General features: G+C 43.2%; 1 protein-coding gene across 4 annotated transcripts in view; it reads right to left on the minus strand.

The window, feature by feature from the left end:
- Positions 1 to 20,523, minus strand: part of cenpu (centromere protein U) — a 56,399-nt gene that overhangs the window by 26,146 nt on the left and 9,730 nt on the right. For all 4 annotated transcript variants that reach the window (XM_070878792.1, XM_070878763.1, XM_070878772.1 and 1 more), the window contains exons 3-6: positions 19,906 to 20,086; positions 4,418 to 4,571; positions 2,764 to 2,872; positions 1,468 to 1,746 (exon numbers count right to left, since the gene is read on the minus strand). In XM_070878792.1, the coding sequence (XP_070734893.1) occupies positions 1,468 to 1,746; positions 2,764 to 2,872; positions 4,418 to 4,571; positions 19,906 to 20,086 (723 nt within the window). The remainder of the gene's footprint in view (positions 1 to 1,467; positions 1,747 to 2,763; positions 2,873 to 4,417; positions 4,572 to 19,905; positions 20,087 to 20,523) is intronic.

Below are 20,523 nucleotides of genomic sequence, written 5' to 3' on the forward strand. Positions count from 1 at the left end.
ATACTAGCTTTTTATTCCAGATGTATTTAATTAATTGAATTTAAATTTGTCAGCTGCCATGGTGGGATTTGAACTTTGGTCTCAGATTATTAGTCCAGGATTACTAGTCCAGTAACATTACTACAATGCTACTGTTCCCATACACTTTTATCAGGCACAAGAATTTCACAGGCATTCGCTGGGCAGAAGTTGGGCAAATAGCCCAACTCTCTGCCTGCTTTTCCCAGGGATCTGTTGAATCTGTCAAGAAGATTTTTCTTCCGGGCTTTTGCACATGCACTTCGCGTGTGAAAACCCAGAACGTGCGCAGCCCCTATGGATTCGTGTGCACCACATACGCACCTGTAAGGGCCACAAATTATGGTTCAATGTCAAAATGTGCTGACAACACAAAAATAGGAGGTTTGGTAAACAATAGGGAGGACTGTAAAAGACTTCAGGAAGACACAGACTAGCAAGTTGGAATGGGCCAACAGGTGCAATTTAATGCGAATAAGTGTGAGTCAATACATTTTAGGAGCAAAAGCAAGGAATGGGAGTATACACTTAATGGAAAGATAGTGATGGGTGTGGATCAATAGATAAACCTAGGGGTTCAAATACATATGGTCCCGAAAGTGAGTGTGCAGGTAGATAAAACCGTAAACAGTGTTGTTATAAACAGGGAAAGAGAGTACACACTGATTTCAGCTGTTCTGTTAGGAAAGTCACATGTATGCACTTCTTAACAAAACAGTAAAAATGCAGCACTGTTAGCAGCCTTAAAATGAGTCATGTACTCATACCTCATAGAATGCTGCAGGAAGCAGAGACTTCAAAAGTCAGCAGGTAAAAGCTAATTTCATAAATGGAAACAAACACTAAATATATTCATTATAATTAGAATGTTATACACACTCGCACATAATCATATAATCAGACAGAAAGGCTTTCAAATAGTTGGAAAGGCACTTTCTGAATAAAAACACAGCCATGTTAGTTATATTTTAGTATGGAATTTCATCTATCAGAAATACCGAAAAAGAGAACTATTATAGTCAGAAATATTTTAGCTTTCCTTTTATAACTGGATAAGCTATCATTTTAAATAAATTGCTTAGTAAATGCTAGAAACAGAGTAGCTTTGAACTTAAGCAAACTTGAGGTTAATCAACATTAGCCAAGTTCAGAAACGTGAACTATTAAGATATAATATTAAGACAGACCAGTAGTGTAAGTTAAAGAAATAATTCACACTACAATGGAACCAAAATCCAAATTCTCTATATGTAAGGGATACCTGCACTTAGAAATGTTTTTAAAACTATTTTTATCATTACCTCAAAAGGACAGCACAGATTAAGCTTCAAGGTTAATTGCAAAATGTTTTTGAACTTTACTCACCACAGATAATTTGCTCCCCCTCCATTTTCTTTGGTCTGGCCAAACAAAAGGAATCATAGGCGAATCAAAAAACATGTTCCTTACCGTGCAAGACTCTGCATGAAAGGAGACGTCCCTGCTGTGAGCTGCTGATGCACCTGCTCTCTTGTTACTTTGTTTTTTTTGTGTTGAAATAGACGCCCGAGTTTTACCCAACGACTTCTTTGTGGCACTAGCCGAAACAGCTCTCTGCTTAATTCCAGAGTTCCCACCACTAGGATTCTTTACTGCACCTGTCTGTGACGGAATGTCCTTAGATCGCTTGGAAGCTTTACTGGGCTGTGAACTGGATACTGTTTTCAGCTTCGCTCTCTTGCTTTCTGCCTGTAAAACACTTCATTTAATTAGGTGAAACAATCAAAATTAAATTGACACTTTAGGGAGAAAACGGCCCTGAATTACTTGCTCCGAGATTTTCTCTCCATTCCTGTGGAGTTACATTACCCCTGATGTCTAAACTGATGAGAGGCAGAGTGTTTGTGTGTGTAAAAATAAATTAATGGTTACAATATGTATCTTACCCACTCTGTTCGCTCTGCTGCCCTTTCTTCAATTTAAAAAGAAATGGGTTTTGGGCCCACAACTGCCTACATGCAAATTCCCAGCATTTAATTTTCTTTACTGAAGGAAAGCATAAAATTAGCATGTGCACAACTGGGTTATTTTCCTCCACACATATCATCTATAATTGGGACAATTTGAGCTAGGGAGTTACTTGTCCTCATTGTTTAAAAGTGTGGCAACTTGGAATCAGCCATGTATTGCTCACAGAAATACTGCTCCTGCAAGGTAGCAACATTTCTTTTAAAGTTAGGTACTATGAGCAACCACTTCAATTTACTTCAAACAACCGCTATAGCCAATATCTCTGTTCACCCATCTTTATAATGCAAACACTAAAGAGGAGATTCCCTTGGTGCTGAGCTGCCCTATAACTCTGGTTCCAGATTTAGTTGCTTTTCCCCAGTCGGTGTAGTTGCTGTGCTCCAAATGTTTGCACAACAAAATGGACAACATCGAGAGTTACTATTAGCACAAGATAACCGAAGTGCTATGGAGGTCACCTTGGATATTATCTGATCGAGCTTTGCAATTAAAAAAACGCCATTTTTAGTTGTATTTGCAATTTTCCAAGTATTGTCCTGCCAATGTCACTGTCATTTAACAATCTAAACTTACCCTGGAGGGGGAAGGGAGGTAAAACCCTTCTTGCAATTATATTTACCCTAAAAAAAAAACCTTTGTTTTGCTGTAACACTATAAGATGGCATGTGGTAGTAAAACAATTAAATTAATTATGAAAAGTTCCAACAAACTTAAAAAAGTCATACGAGAAAGTACCTTTTTAACAGGTTCCATTGCATTCTCATCCGATGCCTCATCATTAGCACTTCCTGTATTCGCTTCCCTTTCCTCTGCTTCCACACCTTCAGATATGCGAGTCAACGCACTGAAATATACATATACAAGAAAACGGAATCAAGTATGGTGAGAGATGACAGATTTTCAAGATAGCAGTCCAGTTGGCAGCAGGGTTTGTTGCAAACTGGCACTGCACTAATCAGATTTAGGCTCCTAATATTACAGTTTCCAATCTCAATCACGTTATTGGGGCGAGAAAAACTGGCAATTTCTCCACAAGGGAAATAAAACTGGAAGGTGAGCAATTCCCTCTTCCTCCGCTTCCCTCTTGCACAATTCACGTTGGCTGCGTTAAGTGTATTGCCAGCTAGTTCTTTCCACCAGACAACAGTAGCAGAATCAATAAAAAAACAGCAGGAAGGAAATGTAAATGTAAAATAATTTGCATTAATATTGTTCCTTTAATGTCACAAGAGTCCCAAAATGCTTTACAAAATTAGTATATGGAAAACAGACCTCAAGCAGGCGGGGAGATTAGATGCAGTAACCGAAGATTGAAGAGAAGGATTTTGAGAAGATTTTTTTTTTTTTTAAAAAGGTGGAGTGCCACATCATGTATGGAACCACTCGGGCCTTGTGATAGAAACATAGAAAATAGGTGCCGGAGTAGGCCATTCGGCCCTTCAATAAGATCATGGTTGATCATTCCCTCAGTACTCCTTTCCTGCTTTCTCTCCATACTCCTTGATCCCTTTAGCCGTAAGGGCAATATCTAACTCCCTCTTGAATATATCCAATGAACTGACATCAACAACTCTCTGCGGTAGGGAATTCCACAGGTTAACAACTCTCTGAGTGAAGAAGTTTCTCCTCATCTCAGTCCTAAATGGCCTACCCCTTATCCTAAGACTGTGTCCCCTGGTTCTGGACTTCCCCATCATCGGGAACATTCTTCCCGCATCTAACCTGTCCAGTCCCGTCAGAATCTTATAAGTTTCTATGAGAAAAAGAAGTGGACTTTGACCATGAAAAGCTTAAGGTCCGGAGACAGTGGGAAGTACACTTGCCGCGTCTATAGCAGAGCGTGCAAAATAAATCCTTCTAAATTCCAGTGTATAAAGGCCCAGTTGATCCAGTCTCTCCTCATGTCAGTCCCGCCATCCCGGGAATCAGTCTGGTGAACCTTGGTTGCACTCCCTCAATAGCAAGAACGTCCCTCCTCAGATTAGGAGACCAAAACTGAACACAATATTCCAGGTGAGGCCTCACCAAGTCCCTGTACAACTGCAGTAAGACCTCCCTGCTCCTATATTTAAATCCCCTAGCTATGAAGGCCATTTGCCGCCTTCATCGCCTGCTGTACCTATATGCCAACTTTCAAGATCAACTAACTCAGCAGAGTCCAGAGATCAAGCCTGGGCTGAAGAGCCCTTCTACCGACAGGGAAACTAAGTGAAACTGAAACATTGAGTGATGCTCTCTACTTTTAAGATTTTAACTTTTTACCTATGAAACAAAGTGCCCCATTTTATACTAACTGACTATCGAAACAATCAAAATGTTTACACTTTTTAAGCAAGTCTTTTTCGTCCTGGAGCAAGAAATAAAAATATTCATCTAGCATTCTTTTTACCATTTTTCAGTCCCAATTTTTTCAGCCAGAGGCACAGACTGCTGAGTAGATTTCCCTTGTGTACTCTGCACAGGACATTTTTCCCCTTTTTCATTTCCTTTATCATTGAGCTCCGATTCACCAGAAAACACTGCCGTGCTATGCAATGGGTTACCTACAAAAAAAAACAGCAAGACAATTAAGCAACGGGGAAACATTAGTAAACAATTTATTTTGTGCGAAAACTATTTTAATTTTTGCTGTGGATAATTAAACAATTTTCAAGGACCAGAAATGTCCTGCACAGCTGAAAATTGGCCCTTGTCTAACTTTCAGGCCACAACAACAAGAAATATTCTTAAAAAGATAGATGAATTCGTAAAAAGGAAACTTGGCTTCAAGAATATACTTTTCTGTTGCAATATCGCTGAACGCGGAGATGGTTTCAGGGCTGCAGGCAGGCAAATATAATACCTACATTTAAAAATACAAAACTGACCCAGGCCTATTAGCCCAACATCAATACAGTCCCCACTGCTTACAGCCTTGATTTGCCTGCTGCACACTTTGGACAGTTTTCCCCCTGCATTAATGTCCCAGATTCCTCCATCACCATCCTTGGATATGTCCTGTCCGGTTGACAGGACAGTCCAACCAGAGATGGCAGCACAGTGGTATACAGTTGGGAGCGAATGGCCCTTGGAGTCCTCAACATTGACATCAGACCCCATGACATCTCATGATTTCAGGTCAAGCACAGGCAAGGAAACCTCCTGCTGATTAACCCTATCGTTCTCCCTCAGCTGATGAATCCGTATTCTTCCATGTTGAACATCACTTCAAAGAAGCATGGAGGGTAGCAAGGGCACAGAATGTACTCTGGGTAAAGGACTTCAATGTCCATCACCAAGAGTGGCTCGGTAGCACTACTACTGACCGAGCTGGCCGTGTCCTGAAGGACATAGCTGCCAGACAAGGACTGTGCCAGGTGGTAAGAGAACCAACACAAGGGAAAAACCGATTTGACCTCATCCTCATCAATCTACCTGTCGCAGATGCATCTGTCCTTGATAGCATCGGTAGCAGTGACCACCGCAGTCATTGTTGAGATGAAATTTTGTCTTCACACAGAGGACACCCTCCATCGTGTTGTATGGCACTGCCACTGTGCTAAATGGGATAGATTCAGCACAGATCTAGCAGGACATCCGTGAGGCACTATGGGCTATCAGCAGCAGCGAAATGTATTCCACCACAATCTGTAACCTCATGGTATATCCCTCACTCTACCATTACCATCAAGCCAGGGGACCAATGGTTCAATGAGTAATGAAGAAGAGCATGTCAGGAGTGGCACCAGCTGTACCTAAAAATGAGATGCCAACCTGGGGAAGCTGCAACACAGGACTACCTGCATGCTAATCAGCGGAAGCAGCATGTTATCGACAGAGCTAAGCGATCCCACAACCAACAGATCAGATCAAAGCTCTGCAGTCCTGCCACGTCCAGGCGTGAATTGTGGTGGACAATTAAACAACTAACGGGAGGAGGTTGCGTGACTATCCACATCCCCAATGATGGCGGAGCCCAATACACAAATGCAAAAGACAGGCCTGAAGCATTTTCAACCATCAGCCAGAAGTGCCGAGTGGATGATACATATCAGCCTCCTGCTGAGGTCTCCACCATCACAGAAGCCAGTCTTCAGCCAATTAATTTCACTCCACGTGATATCAAGAAACAGCCGAGCACACTGGATACAGCAAAGGCTAAGGACCCCGACAACATCCCGGCTGTCATGCTGAGAACTTGTGCTCCAGAACTAGCCACGCCTCTAGCCAAGCTGTTTTAGTACAGCTACAATACTGGTATCTACCGGATAATGTGGGAAATTGCCCAGATATGTCCTGTCCACAAAAAGCAGGACAAATAGAATCCTGCCAATCACTGTCCCATAAGTCTACTATCAATCATCAGCAAAGTGATGGAAGGTGTTGTCAACAGTGCTATCAAGCGGTACTTACTCACCAATAACCTGCTCACTGATATTCAGTTTGTGTTCCATCAGGACCACTCGGCTCCAGACCTCAATACAGCCTTGGTCCAAACATGGACAAAAGAGCTGAATTCCAGGTGAGGAGAGAGTAACTTCCTTTGACATCGAGGCAGCATTTTACCAAGTGTGGCAACAAGGAGCCCCAGTAAAATTGAAGTCAATGAGAATCAGGGAGAAAACTCTCCACCTAGCACAAAGAAAGATGGTTGTAGTTGTTGGAGGTCAATCATCTCAGCCCCAGAACATCACTGCAGGTGTTTCTCAGGGCAGTGTCCTGGGCCCAACAATCTTCAGCTGCTTCATCAATGACCTTCCCCCCATCATAAGGTCAGAAATGGGGATGTTCGCTGATGATTGCAGTGTTCAATTCCATTCGCAACTCCTCAAATAATGTACTCCATGCCTGAATGCAGCAAGACTGGATGACATTCAGGCTTGGGCTGATAAGTGTCAAGTAACATTCGCGCCACACAAGTGCCAGGCAATGACTATCTCCAACAATCAAGAGTCTGTCCACCACCCCTTGACATTCAACGGCATTACCATCGCTGAATCCCCCACCATCAACATCTTGGGGGAGCCAGCCACAAAAATACTATGGCTACAATAGGTCAGAGGCTGGGTGTTATGCGGTGAGTGTCTCACCTGCTGACTCCACAAAGCCTTTCCACCATCTACAAGGCACAAGTCAGGAGTGTGATGGAATATTCTCCACTTGCCTGAATAAGTACAGCTCCAACAACATTAAGAAGCTCAACACCATCCAGGACACAGCAGCCCGCTTGATTGGCACCCCATCCATCACATTCAGTCCCTCCGCCACCGGCGCAACGTGTCTGCAGTGTGTACCATCTACAAGATGCACTGCAGCAACTCACCAAGGTTTCTTCGGCAGTACATCCCAAACACATGACCTCTACCACCTAGAAGGACAAGGGCAGCAGACGCATGGGAACACTATCAACTGCAAGTTCCATTCCGAGTTACACACCATACTGACTGGGAAATATATCACCGTTCATTCATCGTCGCTGGGTCAAAATCCTGGAACTCCCTTCCTAACAGCACTGGGAGTACCTTCACCTCAAGGACTGCAGTGGTAAGAAGACGGCTCAGGTCACCTTCTCAAGGGCAAAAAGGGATGGGCAATAAATGCTGGCTTTGCCAGCGACGCCCACATCGCAGGAACGAATATTTTATAAAATCTGCAACATTCATGCTGTACAGAAGAACTGAAATATCAATGAAATAGATTTAATGCAAAAATGTCAACAGCTATGCATATAAATTTTTTTAGCACGATTCAGCTATTCCTTTGTAGAAGTATGCAATCACTTTGAATAATTTAAGAGTATTCCTTTATGTAGGTGTAGCCAGAAAGCTGAAAAATAAATGATAAAGTACAGTTGTATGGATAGGCAATGGCAGACGTGCTACAGCCCAGGTAAGTGAAAGACCATCTGTTGGCTACTTTGTACTTTTGGACCTTAACAAGGTGCAATTTACTTTATTATTGCAGTTAGTGCCAAGTAGTGCGAGCTGTAACCTGACACCAATTAGTGGCGATCACGTACACACAATAATTTGCACCTAAATGAGGTGCATACTACGAAGTGAACACCCAAAATACCCGGCCCACTTAACACGCTGCAAGTGGCAACTTTGCAACCAACAATAATGGAAAGGGTTAGTGCTTTTTAGCCAATTTAAATGATTGCCCGATTTAAATGTGGGCAGTTTATGTGGTGGGAGCTAAGTTCTAAGAGTACTTGTAAAGTAATAACAACACAACAGCTAGCAAAACTTTACACGGGAAAGTTTCTGCCTGAGAAGTTTACAGCTAAAGTCGCAAATGACACTTGCCATGGTATAGTTTAAACTTCCAGAAACTTTTGAAAAAGTTCCATATGAAAGACTAGAAGTTAGATTAAAATCCACATGAATCCTAGGTAGAACACAGAGCAGATAATAAACTGATTAAAAAATATGAATTAGTGTGTCCCTGTGAAAGGTGTAATGTCGGCAGAGGAAGGGAAGGGGAGGGGAGGGGAAACAATGAATGGATTCCTGCAAAGGTCAGTATTCGATTGGACCTCTGTTCATAATCTCCATAAATAAATAACCTGCATGGGGAAGCTAAGTATAAGATGATCAAGTACACTGATGACACAACAGCCAGCAATAGGGACATTGAAAGCAACAAAAACTTTGCTCGAGGATTTAGATCTATTACGTATTTAACAACACAAGAACACAGAGAAAATGCATTATATACAGTTTAAAAATATGGAACACAACTAGAAAATCAATGGAACTTAATTAACCCAGACTTGAGAGGGGTGCATGGGACTAATGGCAGCCATGTCACTTATAATGCCCAGATAATGTAGTGAAGCAATTAAAAAGGCTCATAGAATTCTGGGATATATAACTAAACTATAGAATACAAGTAGAATTTTTTTTCTAAGGCTTAACAATGCACCAGACAGCCAACACTTACAATATGATGTTCCATTTTCACAGGATCATAGAATGATACAGCACAGGCGGCCATTTGGCCCATCGTGCCTGTGCCTCAAAAATAGTTCCAATTGCATCAGAAATGGGCACAGAAAAGGGTAGCAAGACTAATCTTATATGGGATTTTCAATGAAGAAAAATTAGAGATTAGGCTGAACAGCCTATTCCCATTCACACATTCGAAATCAAGACTTTTAGACCAGAAAGAAGAGAAGGCGTAGAAAGTTGTCCCTGCTTAACCCTTTTTCCGCTGTCTGGTTCAACTTGAGCAAGCAGCCAGGGAAGAATGGAGCTGGGGGCAAGGGTACAAATTTTTCCAGCTGAACGCAAATAAGATAGCTTGAGTTTTCCCAGAATTTAGCACAGAGGAAGTTCTGGCTTATCGATGACTTGACATCAGATAGGAAGTCTGATAACATAGAGGTGCTTGTGAAATTGAGGCTTGTGCTGCAGAGGTCACGCGAGATAGCGTCAGGCTATCTTTGGAAACAAATCCCATACCTGCAGATAATGAATCCAATGGGTAGCACATAAATGAGTATATAAGAGGGTGCCTAAGATGCGTAAGAACATAAGAAATAGGAGCAGGAGTAGGCCATAAGGCCCTTCGAGCCTGCTCCGCCATTTAATACAATCATAGCTGATCCGGCCATGGACTCAGGTCCACTTCCCTGCCAGCTCCCCATAACCCTTTATTCCCTTATCGGTTAAGAAACTGTCTATTTCTGTCTTAAATTTATTCAATGACACAGCTTCCACAGCTCTCTGAGGCAGCAAATTCCACAGATTTACAACCCTCAGAGAAGAAATTCCTCCTCATCTCAGTTTTAAATGGGTGGCCCCTTATTCTAAGGTTATGCCCCCTAGTTCTAGTCTCCCCTATCAGTGGAAACATCCTCTGCACAACCTTGTCAAGCCCCCTCATAATCTTATATGTTTCGATAAGGTCACCTCTCATTCTTCTGAATTCCAATGAGTAGAGGCCCAACCTACTCAACCTTTCCTCACAAGTCAACTCCCTCATCCCCAGAATCAACCTAGTGAACCTTCTCTGAACTGCCTCCAAAGCAAGTATATCCTTTCGTAAATATGGAAAGCAAAACTGCACACAGTATTGCAGGTGTGGCCTCACCAATACCCTGTATAATTGTAGCAAGACTTCCTTACTTTTATACTCCATCCCCTTTGCAATAAAGGCCAAGATACCACTGGCCTTCCTGATCACTTGCTGTACTGCATACTATCCTTTTGTGTTTCATGCACAAGTACCCCCAGGTCCCGCTGTACTGCGGCACTTTGCAATTTTTCTCCATTTAAATATTAACTTGCTCTTTGATTTTTTTTTCTGCCAAAGTGCATGCCCTCACACTTGCCAACATTATACTCCATCTGCCAAGTGCAATCTCAGGGTACTCTGGAAGTGACTGTGCACAAGTGGAGAAATTATTGCTGTAGATGTGCTGGCTCCATTGGCACAAGTAGGAGTGAAGCCAAGCGGGAGCAGTTTTCTGGAGATGGGCCTCAGAGGAGAGTTGGCGAAGGAGAATGAAGTGATCAATGGTATCAAGCAGCACGGAGAATTCGAGGAGAGCCAAGGACCGATGACATTCCATGGTCAGTCACACAGGATCTCATTGGTGACTTTAACTAAAGCAGTCTTCTTGCAGGCATCAGAATGGAGGGATTCAAGCTAAATATCAATAAACATAGCTCATTAAATGTACATCAGCTGTATTTCACAGTAATAGATTTAATGATCATTTGAAATTTTATTAGTGATTGGATCAGTTTAAATTCTTCAAAATAGAAATCATGCATAAATCACAGTGCACAACAGCTGCTGCTGGGAACATAGTGCTCCTCCCATCCAGTCCATAACATACATCAGTGTTAAATAATTAATGATTTCAATACTGTAATCTCATTTCACAGTCCAAATAATAGTTATGAACTGCTCAAGCCCCAGTCTCAATTACTCTCATCATCTGACGTTCTCAAACCACTGTTATAAACCGCCCCTGCCAATCAAATATGCTGCATGCAATACAGGGAATCTTCTGATTATTAATTGCAGATTATTTCTCAATAATTATGCTATGATCATTAATTTTCAGCCTCATTAATAATAAGCAATAAGGTCACGGAGCAGTTTGTGTTGCAGAAACAGATGTGCCCAGCACAATAACTGACTGAAAACAGAATTAAACCCACTAAGAAAACTAAAACCGTATATAAACAACATATTAGAGAGTAATTTCAAAATTGTAATTTAATTAATGATTATAAATTCTGCTTCATCGGAAATCTTGAATTATATATTGCATCCAAAGTTGCCCCAAACAGCAATAACTCCATGTCAGAAATATTGGAAATGCATTTTCCTCGATCACCCGTCACCCCCCCCCCCCCCACCCCCCGCAAAACCTTTTGCCTCATCTCTCCTCCCACCTCATTCAATTGACCAAGTTGAAAAAATAACATAAGAAATAGGAGCAGGAGTAGGCAATATGGCCCCTCGAGCCTGCTCCTCCATTCAATAAGATCATGGTTGATCTGATCATGGACTCAGCTCCACTTTCCTGCCTGCTCCCCTTATCCCCTTATTGTTTAAGAAACTGTTTATTTCTGTCTTAAATTTATTCAATGTCCCAGCTTCCACAGCTCTCTGAGGCAGCGAGTTCCACAGATTTATAACCCTCTGGGAGAAGAAATTTCTCATCTCAGTTTTAAATGGACGGCCCCTTTATTCTAAGATTATGCCCTCTAGTTCTAGTCTTCCCCATCAGTGGAAACATCCTCTCTGCATCCACCTTGTCAAGCCCTCTCATAATCTTATACGTTTCGATAAGATCATCTCTCATTCTTCTGAATTCCAATGAGTAGAGGCCCAACCTACTCAACTTTTCCTCATAAGTCAACCCCCTCATCCCCGGAATCAACCTAGTGAACCTTCTCTGAACTGCCTCCAAAGCAAGTATATCCTTTCGTAAATATGGAAACCAAAACTGCACACAGTATTCCAGGTGTGGCCTCACCAATACCCTGTATAACTGTAGCAAGGCTTCCCTGCTTTTATACTCCATCCCCTTTGCAATAAAGGCCAAGATACCATTGGCCTTCCTGATCACTTGCTGCACCTGCATACTATCCTTGGTGAATCCATCAAAGTAGCAGTCTCCCATTTTGTCTTTGGATTTTATATGAAATAAACAGAAGTTTCCTATCCTATCCCCTCAAAAAGTCTGATGAAGACAAAAACTAAGGCCAGATATTAAAACAGTCCTATACATTCCAATAACAATTGCGATTGTAATGTTAAAATGAGCCCTGCCTCCACTGTACTAATTTGCACTGCATTTATACAAGTAGTAGCATAAATGCAACACTGTAACAGACGTGCAATTTCAATTTGCTCCAACTGTACTACCTCCACCAGCCCAGTGGTGATCAAATTGTCAATTTCAGTTTAACAGCTGGACTGTCACTTCCAAAACCCCCACACACTAGAGACCCACCCAATTCACACATTAAAAACCCACACACACTGGCATCACACCCAATACACACATTAAAAGCCCCACACACACTGGAGACCCACCCAATACACACATTAAAAGCCCCACACACACTGGCGTCACACCCAATACACACATTAAAAACCCCACACACTGGCATCACACCCAATACACACATTAAAAGCCCCACACACACTGGCGTTCCACCCAATACACACATTAAAAGCCCCACACACACTGGCGTCACACCCAATACACACATTAAAAGCCCCACACACACTGGCGTCACACCCAATACACACATTAAAAGCCCCACACACACTGGCGTCACACCCAATACACACATTAAAAACCCCACACACACTGGCATCACACCCAATACACACATTAAAAACCCCACACACACTGGCGTCACACCCAATACACACATTAAAAACCCCACACACACTGGCGTCCCACCCAATTCACACATCAACCCCCCCCCCCCCACCCCCCAACACTGGAGTCCCACCCAATTCACACATTAAAAATCTGGGCTGGTGGATAGATTATGATCATGGTTATACAGAACAAGTCAAATTCTATTTATATTACGTGATTCCAGGAATGCTGCTGATGTTTTGGGGATCAAGTTCCACAATTCTGTCTGGTTACAATACAATTGGGACCATTGTTTAGTGACTGAATAAGTTCAAATGTTGTTTTTATTGAACGGGATTCTGCAGAAATTTGGGGACCCAATTCCACAATTCTATTGTTGTTCCTCTGAGAACCATCACCAGTGATCTTTACTGTAGGCACTTTTATATTCGACTTAGGGGTCTTGGGAGACCTGCCGGCCCTGCTGTCATTGACACTCCTTCAATGTCAAAAGGGTCTTATGAGAATATTTTCCACAAACCTGGCATTCTTTACACGGATTACACTTCCCATAATAACATCCCATAATCCAGAAATATTATAGTTAAATACCTAGAAGCAAATCGTACTTGAAAAACAAACCCTAGATTAGTGCTGAAAAGTTCAAACAGCAAGTCAGAATGGATCCCATTTTCCATATTACAAAAACATGCAGCATAAAATACAGTACTGTGTAAAAACCTGCACTTGCAGAAATTCATAAATATTCTGTAGGTTAAATGTCCACTTTCCATGGAAGTTACATCGTTATTTCTGAAGCATTATGCAGATTTCCTTAACATTCAATAGTCTCCTGCCAATAGAAACTCTCCAACAGTATATTATCATCCAATTTTCACCCAAGCAGTTAGACCTTGGACTGAGCTTTTCCAGTATTAATACTAAACATTGCTAATGACGTTTACTTCTATAAAATAACAAAACATTTAAAGGTTCATTGTATATACTCCAATGCTTACTATGTCCCCTTTCTAATTTGTTGGTGCTAAATCAGGAAGCTACACTGTTGTTTGTTACAGATCAGAAGCTACAGCCTAAAACAGAAGCACTTATGAGGTGTAAAAACATAACAGAACAGAATTTCAAGCACTTGTGATTTGTATGCCATCAATCAATGGAAACTCTCCTGGTGTACGTTCTTAAAAAACCCAAAATTGCTTCTATAGTTATTTAAGAGATTTTCAGAAACAAAAACCCAGCAGTGGAAATGGTGTTGGCTCCCCAGTTAAAAAAAAGAACCTCTCTGGTGACATCTTGTGGCATGTCTACCATAAGCAGGCAATTCTCATTAGGTTAAGGGAGACTGTTTTGGATTCAGTTCTGGATTCAAGGGGGCCGAAATTGGCCCTTTCCTTAAGACCCGTTAACACCGGAAATTGGTGGCCACGCTGCGGAGTGCAATAGCCGTCGACTTCTTGTGTAATGGCCGTCATTATCAAAATTCCGATCCTGCAATATCCCCGCGGTCACCCGCTCCGCTGCTGCCGATCATCAGAGTGCACACCACCGATGTTGCCACCCGACGCCGAAATTCAGTCAGAAAATCTTCCTCCTGCCGAGCGATGCCAAAACCTGCGTTTTTGAGGTTGTGGCCTTCTGAAATGGCGGTGCGGCTCCCATTAAATGTCACTGCCGCTACTGCCATGTTTTTTTTTGTCGGCCAACTGCTATGTTGGGCTGACAATTATGCCCCCCCGGGTTCGGCCAGGCCACCAACAGGCAGCCTGGCACTCCCTCTTGGGTGCCAGGCCGCTGGCCCGGCCAAAAACCTCCCTGGTGGTCCAGTGGACCGAACTTTTAAAATTGCACATGCTCTCCCTTTAAGTGAAGGGGAGAGCCGTGGTGACGCAGCGCCGTGATGACTGACAGCGGCAGACTCTACAGCCCCCCCCAACTTCCGACCTTCTAGTGTGCTTACCGTCGCATATCTGCCCCCATTATGAGCGACCTCCAGTCCGCCTGAAAAACAGCCGAAGAGCGGAATTGCACTCAAGAAGCCACCTCAACCACCGCAGCAGTAAAAACACTAGAGATGGGGTGCGTGCGCTCCGTTTCCAGCGGTGGGCAATTTCGGCCCCAAGCACTCCAATCCAACTAAAACAAAACCATCGAATGGTTTAAAGATATCTAATATTTTGTTCGAGTTGTTTCAAATAAATTAATGTTCAAAATTCATTGCAAGTACAGTACTGGATTTCCATTCAGAGTTCAAATCCCTGCCTTGACTAAATTTAGGACGAAGCAACCCTCTATGGATAGGTTTTGCTCGTACTTGGTTGAGCTGTTTAAATTGATCAACTTTTATCTCTAAAAAGGTAGGAAAGACAACCAAAAGAACCCGATCACATTCCGCAAACTGTAATCCTATCAGTCAGTATCGACAAGAACTGACGGTGGCCCTGGGAAAGTCTATGATCCAAACTATCCCACCTGCTTGTTAGAAAGTTAGCACTAGAGACGAAGGGACTGAAAGGGCAGAAAAGTGTGTCTAAAACTGCAACAAAACTCCATAGAAAGCATTCAGCAAAAACTGTAAAATGCTTACTTTCATCATCATAGGCAATTTCTCGGAATCGAGGAAGACTTGTTTCCACTCTTAAAATTAATTCTTAGGTGGCTGAACAGTCCAATATGAGAACCAGAGTCTCTGCCACAGGTGGGACAGATAGTCGTTGAGGAAAGGGATGGGTGGGACTGGTTTGCCGCACGCTTTTTCCGCTATCCGCGCTTGATTTCTGCATGCTCTCTATGACGAGAGTCGAGGAGCTCAACGCCCTCCCGGATGCACTTCCTCCACTTAGGGCAGTCTTTAGCCAGGGACTCCCAGGTGTCAGTGGGGATGTTGCACTTCATCAGGGAGGCTTTGAGGGTGTCCTTGTAACACTTCCGCTTTGGCTCATTTGCCGTGAAGGAGTTCCGAGTAAAGCGCTTGCTTTGGGAGTCTCATGTCTGGCATGCGAACTATGTGGCCTGCCAGCGGAGCTGATTGAATGTGGTCAGTGCTTCAATGTTGGGGATGTTGGCCTGGTCGAGGGCACTGATGTTGGTGCGTCTGTCCTCCCAGGGGATTTATAGGATCTTGCGGAGACATCATTGGTGGTATTTCTGCAGCGACATGAGGTGTCGACTGTACATGGTCCATGTTTCTGAGCCATAAGGAGGACGGGTATTACTACATCCCTGTAGATCATGAGCTTGGTGGCAGTTTTGAGGGCCTGGTCTTCAAACACTCTTTTCCTCAGGCGGCCGAAGGTTGCACTAGCGCACTGGAGGCGGTGTTGGATCCCGTCGTAAATGCCTGCTCTTGTTGATAGGAGGCTCCCGAGATAAGGGAAGTGGTCCATGTTGCCAGGGCCACGCGTGGATATTGATGACTGGGAGGGCGGGTAGTGGTGTGGCGAGGACAAGCTGTTGGAGGACCTTTGTCTTACTGATATTTAGCGTAAGGCCTATGCTTTCGTACGCCTCAGTAAATACGTCGACTATGTCCTGGAGTTCAGCCTCTATATGTGCGCAGACGCAAGCGTCACCCGCGTATTGTAGCTCGACGACAGAGGTTGGGGTGGGCTTGCACAATATACATCAATGATTTAGATGAAGGAATTGAGTGTAATATCTCCAAGTTTGCAGATGGCACTAAGCTGGGTGGCAGTGTGAGCTGTGAGGAGGATGCTAAGAGGCTGCTGGGTGACTTGGACAGGTTAGGTGAGTGGGCAATGCAGTATAATGTGGATAAATGTGAGGTTATCCACTTGGTGGCAAAAACACGAAGGCAGAATATTATCTGAATGGCGGCTGATTAGGAAAAGGGGAGGTGCAACGAGACCTGGGTGTCATCGTACGTCATTGAAAGTTGGCATGCAGGTACAGCAGGCGGTGAAGAAGACAAATTCCATGTTGGCCTTCATAGCGAGAGCATTTGAGTATAGGAACAGAGAGGTCTTACTGCAGTTGTACAGAGCCTTGGTGAGGCCTCACCTGGAATATTGTGTTCAGTTTTGGTCTGCTAATCTAAGGAAGAACGTTCTTGCTATTGAGGGAGTGCAGCAAAGGTTCCTGGGATGGCAGGACTGACATATGAGGAGCGACTGGATCGACTGGGCCTGTATTCACTGGAGTTTAGAAAAATGAGAGGGGATCTCATAGAAACATATAAAATTCTGACGGGACTGGACAGGTTAGATGCAGGAAGAATGTTTCCGATGTTGGGGAAGTCCAGAACCAAGGGTCACAGATAAGGGGTAGACCATTTAGGACCGAGATGAGAAGAAACTTCTTCACTCAGAGTTGCTAACCTGTGGAATTCCCTACCGCAGAGAGTTGTTGATGCCAGTTCATTGGATATATTCAAGAGGGAGTTAGATATGGCCCTTACGGCCTAAAGGGATCAAGGGGTATGGAGAGAAAGCAGGAAAGGGGTACTGAGGTGAATGTTCAGCCATGATCTTATTGAATGGTGGTGCAGGCTCGAAGGGCCGAATGGCCTACTCCTACACCTATTTTCTATGTTTCTATGGACCTGGCCTGGAGACGGCGAAGGTTGAACAGGTTCCCTGTGGTTCTGCAGTTTAGTTCCACTCCAGCGGGGAGCTTGTTGACTATGAGGTGGAGCATGACAGCGAAGAAGATTCAGAAATGGGTTGGGGCGATGACACGATGATGACGCTGCGCTTACTTTACAGTATCACTGAAGGCAGAGTTGCACCTCTTTAAATTAATCTCCACTTGTAGGTAGCTAAAAACTTTCACATTTTGTTGGGAGATGGACCGAGATAAACTGACTAACCGGAAACCACATCATCATGCAAACTCAACAGATCCAGAGGATCTTTCTGTCAAACACAACAGTAAAACTATCAGACAAACACATCCCTGTCATGGGAGCCATTAGGACTTCAATTTTAAATGGCCAACATCAAATACTAGGAGTTTCTTCTGTTAACTTCAGATTAATAGGGGAAGATTTTCACTGACGCCGCTGGATAGAAACAGGGTTGGAGCGCCTGCAAATCACAAGTTAAAAATTTACCTCCCCATTCCCGCTCCAGATGGCGCCATCCTGAAAGGGACCCAAGCGACTGGAACACATGCCTGCATCAGGCATTAGGCCCTTTTACTATGTCGTATGACGTACATTTTGGGAGTCAACTGGGCGGAGCCTGCACTAGCCCAGAGCCGTCAAGCTGCAGAGAGGCGCCTAAGGAACCCAGTATTGAGGCCCAGCCTTCAAAATAGAGGACTATTGGACGGACGGCCAAAAGTTACAATCTGCACCATAGTCAAATCATGTGACAAAATACTTGGGTTAGAATTTGCCTTTTTATCACAAGGTTTATGCAGTCATTCCTACTGCCATGAGACTCCAGATGGTCATGCCAGTGAGAATAGAGTATAAGAGGAAGGACATGGTGTATATAGAATTATAGAATGGTTACAGCACGGAAGGAGGCTATTCGGTCCATCAAGACCATGCCGGCACTCTACAAGAGCACTTCACAGCTAATCCCACACCCCCGCCCTTTCCCTGTAGCCCTGCACATTTTTTTTCCTTCAGGTACTTATCCAATTCCTTTTTGAAAGCCACAACTGAATCTGCCTCCACCACCCTTTCAGACAGTGCATTCCAGATTCTAACCACGTGCTGCGTAAAAAAGTTTTCCTCATGTCGCTTTTGGATCTTCTGTCAATCACCTTAAATCTATGCCCTCGGGTTCTTGACCCTTCTGCCAGTCGGAACACCTTCTCTATCTAGACCCCTCAAGATTTTGAACATCTCTATCAAATCTCCTCGCAACCTTCTCTGCTCTAAGGAGAGCAACCGCAGCATCTCCGGTCTATCCATGGAACTGAAGTCCCTCATCCCTAAAACTATTCTTGTAAATCTTTTCTATGCCCTCTCCAAGGCCTTCACATCCTTCCGAAAGTGCAGTGCCCAGAATTGGACACAGTACTCCAGTTGAGCCCAAACCAGTGGTTAGTGTCAGCTGTGGCTCACTGGGTAATACACTCGCCTCTGAGTAAGAAGGTTGTGGGTTCTAGTCCTACTCCAGGAACTTGAGCACATAAATCTAGGCTGACACTCCACAACAGTGCTAAGGGAGTGCTGCACTGTTGGGAGGGCAAGTCTGCTCTCTCAGGTGGACACAAAAGATCCCATGGCACTATTTTGAAGAAGAGCAGGGGAGTTATCCCCGGTGTCCTGGCCAATACTTATCCCTCAATCAACATAACAAAAACAGTTTATCTGATCATTATCACATTGCTGATTGTGGGAGCTTGCTTTGCGCAAATTGGCTGCCACGTTTTCCACATTACAACAGTGACTACACTTCATTGGCTGTAAGGCACTGTGAGACATCTGGTGGTCATAAAAGGTGCTACATAAATGCAAGTCTTTCTTTTATAAAGGTTCATCATAACTTCCTTACATTTGTACTCTATACCTCTATTCATGAAGCCCAGGATCCCATATGCTTTTTAACCGCTTTCTCAACCTGCCCTGCCATCTTCAACGATTTAGGCGCATATACCCCCTAGTCTCTCTGTTCATGCACCCCCTTTAGAATTGTACCCTGTAGTTTATATTTCCTCTCCTCATTCTTTCAACCAAAATCTATCACTTCGCACTTTTCTGCCTTAAATTTCATCTGCCACGTGCCCGCCCATGCCACCAGCCTGCCTATATCTTCTTGAAGTCTATCAGTATCCTCCTCACTGTTCACTATATTTCTAAGTTTTGCGTCATCTGCAAATTTTGAAAATGTGCTCTGTATACACCCAAGTTTAAGTCATTAATATATATATCAAGAAAAGCAGTGGCCCTAGTACCGACTCCTGGGGAGCACCACTCTATACGTACCTTCCTCCTGTCCAAAATACAATCATTCACCACTACTCACTGTTTCCTGTTACTTACCCAATTTCGTATCCATGCTGACCCTGTCCCTTTTTATACGACACACTTAAAGATGCCCCACTTCCCACCATTAACATCTTACCATAATCATCTTCATGTTCATCATCTCCTTGACTTTGTGAATTTCTTAAAATGCAGGAGAGATTTGGGGAAAGCTGTGGATGCTTTAGGCCTGGCGATTTGGCAATATTTCTCTGGGCAGGAGTCTGTCCTTTATTTGTTTGATTTCCTCTATCACGCTTAGATCTCGCATCTTTAGAAGCCTAAATAAAAGAAGAGTCAGAAATAACTTACTACAGTTCTCACTGTCAAAATCGCAAGAGATAATAAATTGTTGAAAGTAAATCACCACAAGCACAGCAGGTTTAATGATTAATTTGGTAATCCTACAATTTATTGTATATTTTCTGGCATCAACTTAGACTGCCCCTCAATCTCAGGTGCAGGGATATTGTCATAATTGTTAATCCTTAATGCGAAGATAATGGCAAGTAGCAATCTCATCTCAGTATTCATACAATGAGTATGAATCACTTCGATCTCTTGGTTTATTCGTCATTAGTGACACTATATGGAATTGCTGCTTAGAAATCAATTTTCTTAAAATTTAGTTGATTTTTAAAAATGTTAAAGCAATGATTTTCCTCATACATGTAGGATAGACAACAGCGTAACACTCTAGTGCTGTGGTTCAGAAAAT

The sequence above is a fragment of the Pristiophorus japonicus genome, chromosome 1, assembly GCF_044704955.1.
Source record: "Pristiophorus japonicus isolate sPriJap1 chromosome 1, sPriJap1.hap1, whole genome shotgun sequence".
NCBI lineage: Eukaryota > Metazoa > Chordata > Chondrichthyes > Pristiophoridae > Pristiophorus > Pristiophorus japonicus.